This window comes from Tamandua tetradactyla, chromosome 1 (assembly GCF_023851605.1).
Source record: "Tamandua tetradactyla isolate mTamTet1 chromosome 1, mTamTet1.pri, whole genome shotgun sequence".
Classification (NCBI taxonomy): domain Eukaryota; kingdom Metazoa; phylum Chordata; class Mammalia; order Pilosa; family Myrmecophagidae; genus Tamandua; species Tamandua tetradactyla.
In genome coordinates, this window is record NC_135327.1 from 181,860,450 (window position 1) to 181,877,001 (window position 16,552).

General features: G+C 37.6%; 1 protein-coding gene across 1 annotated transcript in view; it reads right to left on the minus strand.

Moving 5' to 3' along the window:
• The window catches only part of KIAA1549 (KIAA1549 ortholog), a 178,198-nt gene that overhangs the window by 23,546 nt on the left and 138,100 nt on the right, over positions 1–16,552 (minus strand). The window contains exons 18-19 of the mRNA XM_077159029.1: positions 14,227–14,544; positions 2,738–2,784 (exon numbers count right to left, since the gene is read on the minus strand). Of these exons, the coding sequence (XP_077015144.1) occupies positions 2,738–2,784; positions 14,227–14,544 (365 nt within the window). The remainder of the gene's footprint in view (positions 1–2,737; positions 2,785–14,226; positions 14,545–16,552) is intronic.

The following is a 16,552-nucleotide window of genomic DNA, read 5'->3' on the forward strand; positions in this document are numbered from 1 at the left end:
ATAGATTAGAGAGGCTATTCAGGAGGCTACTCTTATGTAAACTTCAGCTATATATTGATATTTACAAGGTTTGCCAAACCCCAACCAAAACCATTCTGGTCACTCTACAGAACAGCTAGGGCTCTACCTGAGAGTCTACAAAAGTTCCATGCACTACGATTACTTTCTAAAAACCTACAACCTCCATATGTGTTCCCAGGTCAGTTAAGTCCTGAAACCCAGAGGCGCCAGCCTCTCCAGAATATCAGCTAGTTTCAGCCCCCTATCCCATATTATTGACAGCCCCTTCCAACATGAAAAAGTTAGAATGGGCATAGCCCAAATACCACTGTATTAGTTAGGGTTCTCTGGAGAAACAGAATCAACAGGGAACACTAGCAAATATAAAATTTATAAAAGTCTCACATGACTGTGGGAACGCAGAGTCCAAAATCCGCAGGGCAGGCTGTGAAGCTGACGATTCCGATGGAGGGTCTAGACGAACTCCACAGGAGAGGCTCGCCAGCCAAAGTAGGAAGAGAGCCTGTCTCTTCTGAATCCTCCTTAAAAGGCTTCCAGTGATTAGACTGAGTATCACTCTTTGCAGAAGACACTCCCCTTGGCTGATTACAAATGGAATCAGCTGTGGATGCAGCTGACATGATCATGATCTAATTCTATGAAATGTCCTCATTGCAACAGACAGGCCAGCACTTGCCCAACCAAACAGGTACCACCACTTGGCCAAGCTGACACATGAACCTGACCATGACAAGCCCTAAAGACTGGGGGAAGTATCAAAGGAGAAGGAGGAGTTATAACAGAGAAGTAAGGGTTTTACAAATTACTATGACTGTCGAATCATTTTATTGATATTTCTTTTAGTCTCTAGTGCCATGGAGCAGCTAGAAGTAAAAATCTAAAATTGTGGAACTGTAATCCATTCTAAACCCTGAAATCTGTTCTATAACTACTTGTTACTATGTACTTTGAAATTTATGGCTTTTTTGTATATGTTATATTTCACAATTTAAAAAATGTTAAAGGAATAAATTTAATTAAATTTAAAAAATTTTAAAAATTCAATCAGAAAAAAAAGTCTAATGTCCCATGGGAGCCAGTATCTCTTGTGACAACTCTGCAGGCATAACTTTTAGAGTTACTGCAGAAGAAATGCCCTGCCCAAAGTCACTGTACTCAATAAACCCCAAATTACACCTTTTTTACCGGTACTAATAGTTCATATATGGAATTATCAATACAACTGTGGTTAACCAATTAGACTTCATTGTTATCACTACCAAAACTGCCTAATAATACAGTTGACATTCTTATTTTATCAATTTACCAGGGGAACAAAACTGGATAGTTAACCAACCAAAAGTTAAAGTCTCTGGCGGAAGGCAAAAGGATTTTTTTACCCTTTTGAGTAAGGGCTCTTTAAAAATATCATTTGTTATTTTCTGGTTTGGATTATCTCTATTGATATTTGTCAGTTTTATTGTTGTCAGTTTTATTGTTGCTTCTTTAGAGGAAACCTTTTCCTAAGACTTTTATCTTTGACTCTGGTTTTCTGAGTGTTTCTATGACATATCTAGCTATATGACTTTTGTTTCTATCATGCTTGGAGTTTACAGGTTTCTCAAACTTGTGATTTGACATCTTTCGACAGTTTTGGAAAACATTCAACCTTTTACCACGTCAAATATTGTTTCTTCCCCATTCTTTCTCTATTCTCCCTTTATGATTCTATTTACAAGTATGCTAGATCTTAACTATTTTCTACTGTACTATTTCTCTCTTGAGTTTTGTCTATTCATTAGATTCGAACCTGTTGCTAAAATCATCCAGACAGGTCTTAAGTTTGATGACTGTATTTTTCAGTCTCAGACTTTTCATTTTGTTCTCTTTCAGAATTTCCAGATCTAAGCCAAAATCTCAATTTTACCTTTTGTTTCCTTAAACATATTAGGCATAATTATTTTAAAATCTGCTTCTACAACTCCACTATTTATATTCCCAATGGTTCCATTTCTGCTATTATTTTTCTTAATTTTTAAAAAATCGTATTTTCTTTACTTCTCATATGCCTGGGTTATGGGTATACATGTGTATGTCTCTCACTATCAGACATGTGTACGACAAACCGTAGAGATAACGAGAAACCTAGATTGATTTATCTTCCTATAAAGAAATTAACATGTTTCTGCCCAGCAGCTAGATGGCCCATCAATCCCTGCTCACTATAATCCGATCATGGGTTGAAATGACAGGAAGTTGAGTGTTAGTTTCTGCAGGGAACTATCCACTTACAGTTCACCTTTTCTTCCAGAGTATAACCTAATGCAACGCCTAGGGGTGTTTACCACAGTAACCCCTTCTTGTCCTCATTAGACCTGTTATACAGTCAAAAGTTCTGTTCAGCTTTTTAGCTTCTCAGCTGCCCTTCCTAAGATCAGCAAATGCCCCTGGGAGAAAAGCAGTCTCAGCCTCATAATGCTTCGCTGCTCTATTAGTTTTCTGATTTTTTTTTTCCCAGTTTTCCTCAGCAGGAGAGTTAAGTCCAAACCACCTAGTCTATCATTACTGGAATCAATACTTACACACCAACCATTTTTCCTACAGTCCTGGTTATGTTGAGAGAACACCTAACTCTGAGTTTTGAACCCATTCATGTTAGCTAAAAGAAATGAGTTTACAAATTTAAAAATCTACCTGCATGAGAAAGTCATAATAAATTTCCTTTTGAAAATCTTACCTTGGCAACGGGCCTGATGGGGGAGTCATTCCATACTCCTCATATCTCTGAAAGAAATCCAAAGGAAGAGGAAGATTAATACTCAATACTTATTATAACGTGACAACAGCAAATTCATAAATTCAGGTTTGCAGGATCAACTTTCAAGAGAATTATTTTCTCATAAAAAGTTAGCATGCTATTAACATGTTGCCATCAAGTAATGCCAGAAATTTCAGTTTGGGAAACTGGGCTACCAGACTTTAGAAAAAATACAGCTAACTTCTAGCTCTTTCCTTCTTTCATGTAACAGAATTAAAACTATGAATAATACACAGCTCTTATGTGCCTGTTCTTCTACTCAGCCTCATTCTCTATAAACCCACCTCTCCTGCTAAAAAGGCAGGCTAGGTAGCCACATTTAGTGCAAGTGACTCACTAACATGGATCTCAACACTTACCAGATCTAGTTGGTGCCCAGTAGTAATTCCAATCAATTCAGAAACTAAGCTATGCAAATCCATACCACGTTGCAGAATATTGCAGAAAGGGAAAGAGTACAAAGAAAACTAGAAATTGGAGAGACTCTTGAGGTGAATTGAGAACTTTCAGTCTCTGACAGTTCTGGTTCCAAGGAGGTCCAGTTACACTTCTACCCTTCAGCTCCGTAACTATCCCCATTATCCTTCAAGCAACTCTTTTTACTTGAGAGAATCTGAGGTTTCTGCCCATTGCAATCAGTGTTCTCTGACTACAGCAACATGGCATAAGATTTAAGAAAAGTACACATCTATGAAAACTGTTGCATTTCTCATTAAATCATTAATTCTAACCTTAACATGCATGAGGACTCTTATTTCAGCATTTCCTTTCAACAACTCTGAACCTTTATCTTGGGATCAGATATTTGGAAGAACAAAAAGTCTAGATACAGATCATCCAACTCTAGTCAGTTGAATCCAATTGTCTGCCCAGGATCATAAGCTCCAGATTAAGTGTTAAATCAACTGTGCTTCTAGATCTGTTCTAATATTAGATCTTTCTTCTTTTTAAGCTGCAATTAGTTGCATCTATTTTATGATAAGAACTGTATGAGCATTAACTCAGACCAACACTATACACAATACACTAAAAAGTAAGTATTACTACATTTTTAGATAAAAACAACTCACAAAGAAGTTAAATAATTTCCTCTTAATAAGTCTGACTCCAAACCATTCTTTAACCACTACACTGCGTAGTCCAAGATTCTCAATGCTAGACTTTCCTCTGTGAACAAGTTTCTACTTTGTGAGGAGAAACAGTAGAGGCTTTGGAGTCAGACAGACTGGCTAAGCTTCATAACTTCCCTGGTTTATTTCCTTATGCCAAGAAGGATATTATGATTTCTAATGAGTACTGAAGGGATTATTAGATATGAAACTGTGGTCAAATTACTTTACCTTCTCACCCTCTCTGCTTCCATACCATTGGCAGAGGGAGAGACATTAGAACCTTATGGAGCTCCTCAGAAAGCTAAAGGGGATTATGGAAGAAGAGAGGTATAGAAGGAAAAGCAGTATGATTCTCTTCCCAAATAATTAAAGAGTAATCTGAGATGGGATAAAGATTATTCACGGTAGCCTTTGCGTTTTCAGCACAGTTTGGATTTTAAAAAATTATTCATCTGCAAAACAAAACAAAAAAATCAAGGCTTAACAGTTTACTAGCAGGATTTTAGGAGATCTAATGCAATGGGTTGAACTGCATCACCCCAAAAGATATATTTAAGTCCTCAGCATGAAATCTGTGAATGTGACCTTATTTGAAACAGGATCAGTGCAAATGAATCAGTTAAGTTAAAATGGGGTCATACTGGAATAGGGAGAGCCCTTAATCCAATATAGTGCTTGTAAGAAGGGGAAAGGAGACACAGGCAGATGCAGGAGAGAAGATGCCCATGTGTGGACGAAGCAGAGATGGGAGTTATGTTGTCACAGCCAAGGATTGCCAAGTGTTTCTGGCCACCACCAAAAGCCAGGAGAGAGGCATGGGACAATTTCTACCCTAAAGCCCTCAGAGGGAGTGCGGCTTTGCCAACACCTTGATTAGGACTTCTAGCCTCCAGAACTGGGAGACAACAAATTTCTACTGTTTTAAGCCACCTACTTTGTGTCACTTTGCTATAGCAGTCCTAGGAAACTAAGACATCTCAGTGATAAACTGAAAGTTAAGTGATAAACTTGGGGTGCAAGGGTAGTTCAGTGGCTGAATTCTTGTCTGCCATGCAGGAGACACGGGCTCAATTCCCGACCCATGCACTTCCCCAACAAACAAACAAACAAGCAAACAAAATAAATAATTCAACAAATGGTGCTGCAAAAACGGGACACTCACATGGAAAAGGAATGAAACATGACTCCTGCCAAACAGCACACAAAAAGAAAAAAAAAGTTAAGTGATAAACTAAAAGAAAAATGGTGAAAAACAGATGTCCTCTTAGTTGTACTACTGTAGTATTAGGCGTTTCAACTCTATTGCAGTCAGTAAAAGGATGTTATTGTTCTAGAGATTGCATGCCCCAACAAAAAGTCTAAAAAACAAAAAATCAGACAGAATGGCAGGCACTGACTTTATGTGGGTCATATCCATACAAAAGTTTAGGGGGAAAAATAGGATTTTAAGGTTTGAATCACCTATATCAATAAAAATTACAATTTTAATGCACCCTTTCTCTCTATTCAATATAAAACAAGTGAACAAGGAAAGAAAGGTGAGTCAAATGGATGGTGGACCAATGTGGGACATGACTCCCAGGGGTGTGAATCTCCCTGGCAACATGGGACCTGACTCCCAAGGATGAACCACGACCAAGCATCATGGGAGTGAGAAAACTTTTTAGACCAAAAGAAGGAGGAGAGACATGAAACAAGTTAAAGTCTCAGTTGCTGAGAAATTTCAAGCAGAGTTGAGGGGTTATCCTGGAGGTTGTCATTATGCAATATACAGATATCCTTTTTCAATTATGGTGTATTGAAATGGCTAGAGGGAAGTACCTGAAACTGCTGAAGTGTGTTCTAGCAGACTTGACTCTTGAAGAGGACTGTACAACCATACAGCTTTTACAATGTGACTGTGTGATTGTGAAAATCTAGTATCAGACGATCCTTTTATCCAGGGATAAATGAATAAAAAATTTATGACAGATGAGAAAAAAAAGGAAATGAATAAATAATGATAAGGGTAGATAAAGGGTAAAAATCGGGTAGACTCAAATACTGTTGGTCAATGGGAGGGAGGGGTAAGGGGAATGGGATATAGAGTTCTTTTTTTTTCTTTTTATTTCTTTTCCTGGAGTGATGCAAATGTTCTAAAAATGATTATAGTGGAGAATATATAACTATGTGATAATATTGTGAGCCACTGATTATATAATATGGTTGGACTGTATGTGTGTATAGAGTTCTCAATAAAAAAAAAGATGGTGGAGTCTAGGCCTGTGACTGAGGTAAAGCAACTAGACATAAGGTCTGCTTGTGAAATTTCTTAACTCAGATATCCATGCCTGCTATTTAGTAGACTACCCAGAGATGATTTAACTTTATTCAGGGAAGCAAAAACATAACCCATTCAAGTGCCCCAACTCACTGATGCATAACTAATACCCTTAAGTTGGTTTAAAAAAAAAAAAAAGGAGCATGACTGTCATCAGATGGTAAATAAAAGTTCTTGTGGTAACTGAAGGCACCTTGAAATCCACATTCCTGTGGTCATTACTGTAGTCAGAAGAAGCAAATAAAGGTTGATCATGTTCCTGCTGGTAACAAACAGTAACCTTGTAATCAACTTATAAACATGTTGAAATTAAAATAGACATGCACAAATATAGCCAATATTCTGGTTTTTCACTAGACTAAATTACTACCAATCTCATAAAAATACATAAAGGTAATTTCAAAAGGCAATAATAAGAAAATCACTGAATAACTATTTCATACAATTCTTGGTAAGAATCTGAATTCTAGTTTAAGATGGTAGATTAAGGCATTATCATGAAATCTCTAATGCCCAAGATCTAAGGACAAACAGCAGATAATAAAAATAAAAACACAAATCTGTCCAAAATTACTGCTAAAAATCCATCTGCAGAAACCTAACAAGTGATAGGTCAGCATCGAGCCATAAACTGAGAAATATGGCAACCGAAGAGAAAAAAAGCAAAAGATTTTGGCAGTACAGGGTGGCTCCCAGCTCTACTCCTTGCATTTGCTGACTGAGGGATTAACAGGCAAGTCTAGGGCTAGGGAGGAAACAGACAAAATAGTAACACAGGCCCTCACGAGAAGGGGAAAGGACCACCAAGTCTTGCGCTGGCTGTCAAGTCCTTGTGCTGTATATGAAGAGGAGCCCAGACTTCCAGGAGTGCATGGCATCCTGGCTGTGGGACAGATGCGGGGGAAGGGCATGCAACCAGACTGCTCAACAGCAGAGCGCAAGCTCCAAGGGAGGACTGGACTGGCACCAGCAAGCACTATCCTTCCTCCTTCTCCTCCATGTCTTTGGGCTACAGAAAAATGGATTGAAAGTAATCCTCAAGTATGAAACAGGTCCCAAATAGGTAAGAAGAAGGCAGAGGTGAATTTATCTACATTCTAACAGATCAAAAAAGGGTTAGGATAGAGTGACCAGTCTGAACCATGAACAAGACAAAAAGAAGACAGTATGCAACTCTGCAAACACACGCAGCCAATAAACAAATGAACAGATAAACTGAAAAGGAAACATATGTAAAAGAAAGAGAAAAGAACCCAGTCTGGAAGAAAATACAAGTATCAGAATCTCTACAGGTGTTCTGAGCAAAAGACAAAATTAAAAATAGCCATTACTTTTCTAAAATTCAAAGATAAAATGACAAAAAGACAGGATGAAACAAAAGGGAGACTGCGGAACTGTGGAAATAATTTGAGGACCAAACAATACCATATAGCTCTAAGAAACAAACTAGCAGATAAAGGAAAAGATATGTTTTCAAATCAAATTAGTTTCACAGAGGAAAAGCCCAAGGTAATCATAATGAAGGCAGAGAACAAAGACAAGGTAGTTGAAGCAATAGAAGATAAAGTAATAGATACAGAAAACAAAGATGAGCCGACACAGATAACACAGACCTTAGGCTCCAATAAGTATAATGTAGTAAGAAAAGCATTTCAAAAAAAAAAATAAAGTTCCCTGGAAGTGCATGAATAAGCTGAATCTGAAGGGGACACTGATTATTCAGGGGAAAATTGATTCAGAATGACCGATCTCAAGATACATCTTGGCTGAGAACGTGAAGTTCAAAAATAAACAGAGACTTAGGCACCCTGGCAAATAAAGTACATAATGTTCAAGGGGGTGGATTGATGATAGAACTAAGCCAGCCACAGGCTTCTCCAAAGAAAAATTCAAGGAGCATAGGGAGTGGAAAGGACTAACAAGCAGAGCCCAGCAGTGAACAAGTTCAGGTCTGAAAGTGAGATGAGAACTTTCCCTTTGGAAAACTGAAGACTAAGAGGCTCTGGGTATGTCTTCTTCTTCACTCCAAGTACTCCTGACATCCCAAAGAGGGATCTAACATGTTAGCTTCTCAGCTCCTTGGCCTGGTTATCAAAATTGCTACCCCCTGATATTCTAAATCCAAGAATTACTCTCATGAACCCCAAATCCCTATACTTTCTCTTTTCAGGGTGTTATCTATCATGTTTCAATTCCATTCTCTTGCCAGTGGGCCTTTTAACAAATTTGCCTGATAAAGCTCTAGCCCTGGATCAATCTAATCACTTGCTTTCTTCTTGTCTATATTTGAGTATCTGAAAGCTGATAAAGCTACAGAATTTAATTTGTGCTACTACAAATGCACGATAGCCAATCTCAACCAGTGCCTCAATGTTGCTAAGTACTTACTCCTGTGTTCCTAATCTGCTTTCTCTCATTCTTACAATAGCTATTTCAAGTCTCTACACTCACTCAAAGCTCCTACTCTGCCACACTTCTTGCCTCATTCTCAAAAAATGACTCACCTTCTCCATTATGAGAACAGAGTCACGAAATGGCTTGTCTCAACTTCTAGCCGCCCAACTATAATCTTTATTGCACCTGCAGCCAACCTGTTCTTCCTCCCTCCTGTTAAATTGGAAGAATTATATCCCATAATTTCTAAAGACAACTCCCTGATCTGTACTCTTGATCCATAGCATCCCTTTTTTTTTTTTCACATGGGCAGGCACCAGAAAATGAACCCAGGTCTCTGCATGGCAGGCAGGAACTTTGCATGCAACAACTCAGCCTGCTGAGCCACTGTGGCCCCCCTCATAGCATCCCTTTTTGCTTCTGTATTATCAAACTCTCTCTCTTTAGTGGCTCAGTGACATTAGCAATTAAACATGTTTAAGTCTTGCTGATGGTATCTTTTAAATCCACACTGCATTACACAAATTGGGGCCATCATCATCTCTCACCAAGATTATAGCAATAGTTTCCTAATTGTTTCCCTGTCTCTGATCTTGTATTCTGACCTATCATTCTCATTCTAAAATGTGAGTAAACTTTCAAAAAAGCACACCTACTGATGTCTCTATCCTGCTCAAAACTCTTCAGTGTCAGGTCATTACATTCAGGATGAGGTCTAGTCTCCATATCAGCTTCTTGCTTTCCCTTTCCTGGCTCAGCTCTTACTGCTCTGGCCTAGTTAGCCAGATATCATTTCATTGTTAAGAACATACCATGCACACTTTTAACACCTTTATGGAATTATAACTGATATATAATAAACTGCCCAGAGTATACAATTTGACACATTTTGATATATGGCTACACCCAAACCATCACCACAATAAAAACACTGAAGATATCCAACTCCCCAAAGTTTCCTGGTACCCCTTTAATAATTCTTCCCTTCCACATTTCTTCCTATCTCCATCTCATCCCCAGGCAACCACTGATCTGTTTTCTGTTACTACTGATTTGTTTGCATCTTCTATAATTTCATATAAATGGAATCACACAGAATGTACTCTTTTTTTGTCTGGATTCTTTCACTTAGCATAATTATTTTGAGATTTTTTCTTGTTGTTGTGTGGACCAGTAGTTCATTTCTTTTTTTACTGAGTAGTATTTCATAGTATGGATACACCACAATTTATTGACTCACTTACCTCTTGATGGGTATTTAATTTGTTTCCAATTCAGGACTATTACAAATAAACCTGCTATAAATATTCATGTACAAGTCTTTGCATGGAAATAAGCTTTTATTTCTCTTGGGTAAATACCCGGGAATAGAATTGCTGGTCATATGGTAGGGGTATGTTTTATCTTTAAAGAAACCATCAAACTGTTTTCAGAAGTGATTGTGCCATTTTACATTCTCACCAGTTTATGAGAGTTCCAATTGTATACATACATACAAACATCACCAATACTTGAAACAGGTGTTTTTAATTTTAAACATTCTAGAGGTAATTAGTGGCACCTCTTCATATGCTTATTTGCTATCTTCATATCTTTGGTGAAGTGTCTCTTTAAATACTTTGCCCATTTTGAACCAGACTTCTTTATAGAAATTATACCTCTTAAAATTTATTGTGACTGGTTTTATGTCCCAGAATACAGTCTATATTGGTAAATGTTCCATGTACACTTGAAAGAATGTGTATTTGCTGGTATTGGGTGATGTGTTCTCCAAATGTCAATTAAGTCAAGTTAATAATGTCACTCAAATCTTTTCTATCTTACTGATTTTCTGTCTACCTGTTCTATCAATTATTGAGAGGGAGGTACTGAAATCTCGGACTATAATTGTGGATTTGTTGATTTCTCCTTGAAGTACTAAGTTTTGCTTCATGTATTTTGAAGCTCTGTTATGACACACATAAACTTTTAGGATTGTTATATCTTCTGGAGGAACTGACCCCTTTATTATTATGAATGATCCTCTTTATCCTTGGTAATTTTTTTTATGATAATTATCTATTTTAGCTGATATTAATATAGACACTCCAGCTTTTTCTGAATAGTATTAACATTGTTTATCCTTCTCTAATTTCTACTTTTGACCTGCTTGTGCCCTTATATTTATAGGAGGTTTTGTAGACAGTATATAGCTGGGTCTTGCTCCTGATCTAATCTGACAATCTCTGCCTTTTAATAGGGATATTTAGGCCATTTACACTTAATATAATTATTGGTAGGGCTGGATTTAAATCTACCACCTTCGTATCTGCTTTCTATTTATCCCATGTGTTGTTTCTTCTTTCCTCTTTTTCTGCCTTCTTTTGCACTGAGCATTTTTCACGATTTCATTTTGGTTCCTCTGTTAGCTTGTTAACTAAAAGTGTTATGGTTTTTCTAGTAGTTGCTTTAGAGTTTATATATTTTTCACCAACACATTCAACCTTGAGATATTATCCTACTTTGCATATGGTGTAAGAACAGTTAAACACTGTACTTCCATTTCTTTTTCTTGGCCTTTCACGATTGTTTTCATACATTTTGCTCTACATATGCTATAAACTTCAAAATACATTGTTATTTTGCTATAAACAGATAATTATCTTTTAAAGAGACTTAAATAATGAGGAGAAAAGTTTTTTGTAATTACCCAAATATTTAACATTTCTGGTGCTTTTCTTTCACTTATGTAAATCCAGACCTCCATCTAGTATCATTTCCATTCTGGCTTAAAATAATCCTTTACTTTTTCTGTAATGCAGGCTTGCTCATAATGCATTTGGTAAGCTTTTTTTACTAATGTCTGAAAGCATTTTTATTTTTCTTTAATTTAAAAAGATAATTTTACTGGGTATAGAATGCTAGGTTGACAGCTTTTTTCTTTCAGTACTTTAGAGATATTGCTCTACTGTCTTTTAGACAATGAGAATTCTCCTGTCATACTTAACTTTGTTCAACTCTTTCAATGTGCTCTTTTTCTATGACTGTTTTAAATATCTTCATCACTTTATTTGCTTTAAACAATTTGATTATTATGTTCCTTGGTATAGTTTTCTTCACCTTTCTTGTATACAAGGGTTTTTTTGAGCTTTGTGGATCTGTGGATTTGTAGTTTCCATCAAATCCAGTATTTTTTTAAACTATTATTTATGCTATGGCTCTCTCCCCTCCTTTGTATATTAGTATTCATTCACATGTATATTAGTTTACCTGAAGTCCCACAACTCACTAATGTTCTGTTCATTTTTTTTTCCAGTCTACTTCTTCTTTGTGTTTCATGTTGGATAGTTCCTATTACTATGTCTCCAAGTTTACTAATCTTTTTTCTGCAATATCACCTGCCATTAATCCCATCCAGTATATTTTTCATCTCAAACATTGTAATTTTTATCTTTAGAAGTTCGATCTGTATTCTTTTAATATCATCAATGTTTCTTAAAGATATTAACATGTCCAATCTTTCCTCTAGCATCTTGAATATCTGGAACTCTATTATAATAATACTTTTAATATCTTAGATTACTAGTTTTATCATGTGCATTTTTGGGTCAGTTACAATTAATTTATCTTAATCTTTTTTATGGGTGTATTTTCCAGTTTCTTCGTTTGCCTGGTTAGTTTTGATTAGATGCCAGGCATTGTTAATTTTACCCTGTTGGATGATATATAATTTTGTTTGCTTTACTATAAATATCCTTGAGCTTTGTTTGAATTCAGGTCTTGTTTTTATACTTTTTAGGCAGTGGCTTTTAACCTGGGGAAAATTTTGTCTGGTTACTAAGGCAAAACCCTAACTGATGCTTTCTGAACTATGAGGTTTTTCCACTCAGGATGGTAGGAAAGGAACTTAACAGTTGGCCTACATGAGCTCCAAGGGTTGCTCCCCCTAATGGAAACAGTCCATTACTAAAGGCACACTGAAAATTCAAGCCAATTACAGAGATTAAAAACTCTTAACTTATGTGTACTGCACCCAATCTCACCTTAACATTTGTAATAAAAAAATAAGGAATCCAGTATAAACATTCTCTGAAGAACAAATTAAATTGTGACTGTGATGGTTAATTTTATGTGTTGACTTGGCTAAGTTATAGTGTCCAATTGTTTGGTCAAACACTGGCCTAGCTGTCATTGTGGAGGTATTTTACAGACAGGAATAGCATCTACAATTGGTTAACTTTAAGTAAAGGAGACTACCTTCAGCAATATGGGTAGACCTCATGCAATCAGCTGCAGGTCTTGAAACAGAGAACTGAAGGTGTCAAGAATCACAAGGAATTCTGGCTTTAAGCTCTCCAACCCTCCCTGGTGCCCCCTATAGAGTCAGAGAAAGACTTCCACATCCCTCCTCTTGGAATTTTCAGCCTCCAACCTGCCATATGAAATTCAGACTTGCCAGCCTCTACAATTCTGAGAGCCAATTCTTCAAAATAACAAACAGATAAATACATACTCACTGCTGGGAAGTCACAGACACACACTCAGTGGCCATATCCCAGGCCTCGTCTACCCTCTGCCTCTTTTCCTACTGTGCGCAGATGTTTCCATCTGTTTCCATTCCACAGCCTGGAGGAGATGTTAGATGTAATGGAAAAGGCCTGACCAGACCTTAAACCAAGAGACCGGGTATAAGCAGCCCCAGATGAGTATCAGGAAGGGAATTCTCAATGGCAGGACTCCTTCTCCCTTGGTTGGGTTATGTAAATACCCAACGTTCAAGCAACACAGAATCTCTCCTCTTCAATGCAAAGTGGGGCATGCAGGGCTGCCATACATCAGCCTTCAGCTCAGCAGTTAGCCTCTGTGGGAGGTCAGCCTTGATGGGATCTCTTCCCTTGCACTTTTGGGCCTTTTGTGTTATATAAATAATAAAGATGTTACTTGCTGAAAATTTCTGTTGTGCCTGAGTCTGTGTTCCCACGATGTACCATGTAGCAACTTGCTCCCCACACACAAACATACAACCAGATGGTTTGATGGTTCAGTCTCTCTAGAGAACTCTAATATCTATCAATACCTATTAATTTCTCTCCAGAATCATATTTTCTGGTTCAAACATTTCATCTAAAATTAGCAGAAAATAGTGTTACTTCCTTGAGTTTACTTCTTCTCCATGTTTTGAGAAGGTATATTTGAAAGGAATGAACTGAGTATAACAAAAATAAAGGATTAAAAAAGGCAGATGGAATGTTTAAATATCAACTCCTAAGGTAGAGTCTAATATATGTAAATGGTTGTCTCTGCCTGGTTATGGACTGGCTGATCCATTCCCAAAGCCTCAAGGCCTTCCAGTACTTAGGTGGTTGTACAAGAAGTTAAATGATTTCAGCACATTCTAAGCTGTATCCTTCATGGAGACATCAATGGGTATGTTTTGGCAGTTACAAAATCATAAGAACCCAGGAAGATGCTTCTACAAAATCCCCCCTTCTCCCTGCCACATTCTTCAACAAATAAAATTTAGGGATTCTGAAAGTGAAGCAGTTAGGCAATGAAACTCCAAAATCTTGCCAACGAGAGAACTCCAGAAGTCCAGCACTTACACTGCATGGATTGCTGGCCGTTTGAGCCGGGCTGTAGAAGGACCCCCACTGTGTGGCTCGTCTTTCTTCCCGAAACGGGGTGCTGTTCACAGGCAGGCCGGCTGGGACCCCAGGGCCTGCACCCACGGCGCTGGTTGGCTGGCTGCTGGGAGCCACGAGGGCAAAGGCGTCATCCAGGAGGGAGTGCATGGTCTGGCGAGCCTCCTCGATGGACGGCTGGGGTGGAATGTACTGGGATGCTGGGAAGGGCAAGACTGGATACCTTCCGAGCTCAGCTGAGGATGGTGTCTGCACATCTGCTGGGAGGTCAGGATCAGACTACAGGGGAGGAAATACCAAAGGAAAGAATCAGACAAGACATTCTGTGGTAACCCTAAAATAAAACAAAAGGACCAAAATGGCATTTAAATGGTATTTAATTAATCTGCACTGACATTGAGGAAAAGGTTTTCCATAAAAATTTTAAAATGACAGCTGAGGAATACATGTTACATTAAATGGGAACAAAAAGCTGAACAGAAGGGAAAAAAGGAAAAGGTAAAAACACTGAACAGTCATTTTCTCAGAAAAACTCAGCCATCTGAAATGCAGTCAAGTACCTGTTAACATACATACATACTTTTAAAAGCCTCTAAGAAGTCAACAGAAATGTCTCAAAATCCATACACTAATAAACCTAGTCACTTTCCTTAGTTATAGAAACAAAACGCAGTCTACTGAGTATTAACAGGAAAAAAGCCCTATACCCTCCCAGGAGATTTGAAACTCATAAAGATGTTAGAATTATATGTGTATGTGTGTATAAACAACTCAACAACTATTAACTATAGTATAGAGCAGCGATTGCTTACTCAGAAACCTTGCATCTTTAAAACTGAGGTATCTCCGAATGACATGAGTCAGGAAGACAGGTTTAAATTATGTCTTATACCAACTATTTAAGAGGTGGGAATATAAGTAAAATTGGATTAAGGTTTTTTAAAACTTATTTGCTGATACTCCTTTATGAGAAAATGTTGCCACAATGTGTACTGGGTAAATCCTAAGAGGCCAAAAAAAAGAGAATGGAAGAAGAGTACTTTCTGGTCTCAGTGCCTCCATAAGCCCAACTATCCCTGCAACTACAATTGGAAACTAGAAGAGAAGTAGTTCTACAGGACAGGCTGGTGACCACATTTCCTCTGTGAGAAAGGATGAACTCCATTTGTCCAGAATGCTTTGCTGGCCCGGCTGGCCCATGGTTTGTCTCAGCTGGCTGATCACTCTACTCCAGGGGCCAGGAAAGACATGCCCAGATCTGTAGATCAGTAAATCTATTACAAAGAAAAACTCAATTCCATAGACACATACTTAATATTGGCCACTTGTCTGGAAAATGCTTCTTAATGATTATGGTCTAATTATGGATGACCAGTTAGTTATAACTCATGCCAGCACCAAACACTAAGGGCACCAGTTACTTAACTCCAAACAGAAGGAAAACCTTATTATGAACTAGAAAATCTGCAAACAGCCCACAGACCAGATTTGTTTGGCCTGCACAGTGTTTTTAAAAATAGAGAACAATATTTTTTAAAACTGGAAATTTCATATTAAAACTCAGATTTCTGGCTTCTCTTCACAGAATCAGAAACTCTGGCAACATTAGGCCCTCACACCTACACAGAAACAGTCAATTCTGCTGCCCTCTTGAGATGACAAGGATTTTCCTATTTTTTTTTTCATTTTCATTAATAAAATCAATCAACATACAATGCAAACATTCTTAATGTATTAACATTCCATATTTGGTGTGCAATCAATGGCTAACAATATCATCACATAGTTGTACACTCAACACCATGATCATTTCTCAGAACATTTACATCACTTCAGAAAAAGAAATAAAAAGAAAAAAGAACAAACTCTCACATACCCCTCACCTCTCCTCTCATTGACCACTTGTACTTCTCTCTACCCAGTTTATTTTAACATTTGTTCGCCCTCTTATTTATTTATTTTTAATCCATATTTTTTACTCATCTGTCCATACCGTAGATAAAAGGAGCATCAGAACAACGTTTTCACAATTGCAGTCACTTGCGAAAGCTGTATCATTATACAATCATCTTCAAGAAACACGGCTACTGAAATACAGCTCTACAGTTTTAGGCACTTCCCTCTAACCTCCCTAATACACCTTAAACTAAAAAGGGGTTATGTGTATAAGAATAACCTCCAGGATAAACTCTTGATTCTGAAATCTCTCAACCACTGACACGTTATTTTGTCTCATTTCTCTCTTCCCCCTTTCAGTCAAAAAGGTTTTCTCGGCCCCTTTATGCTG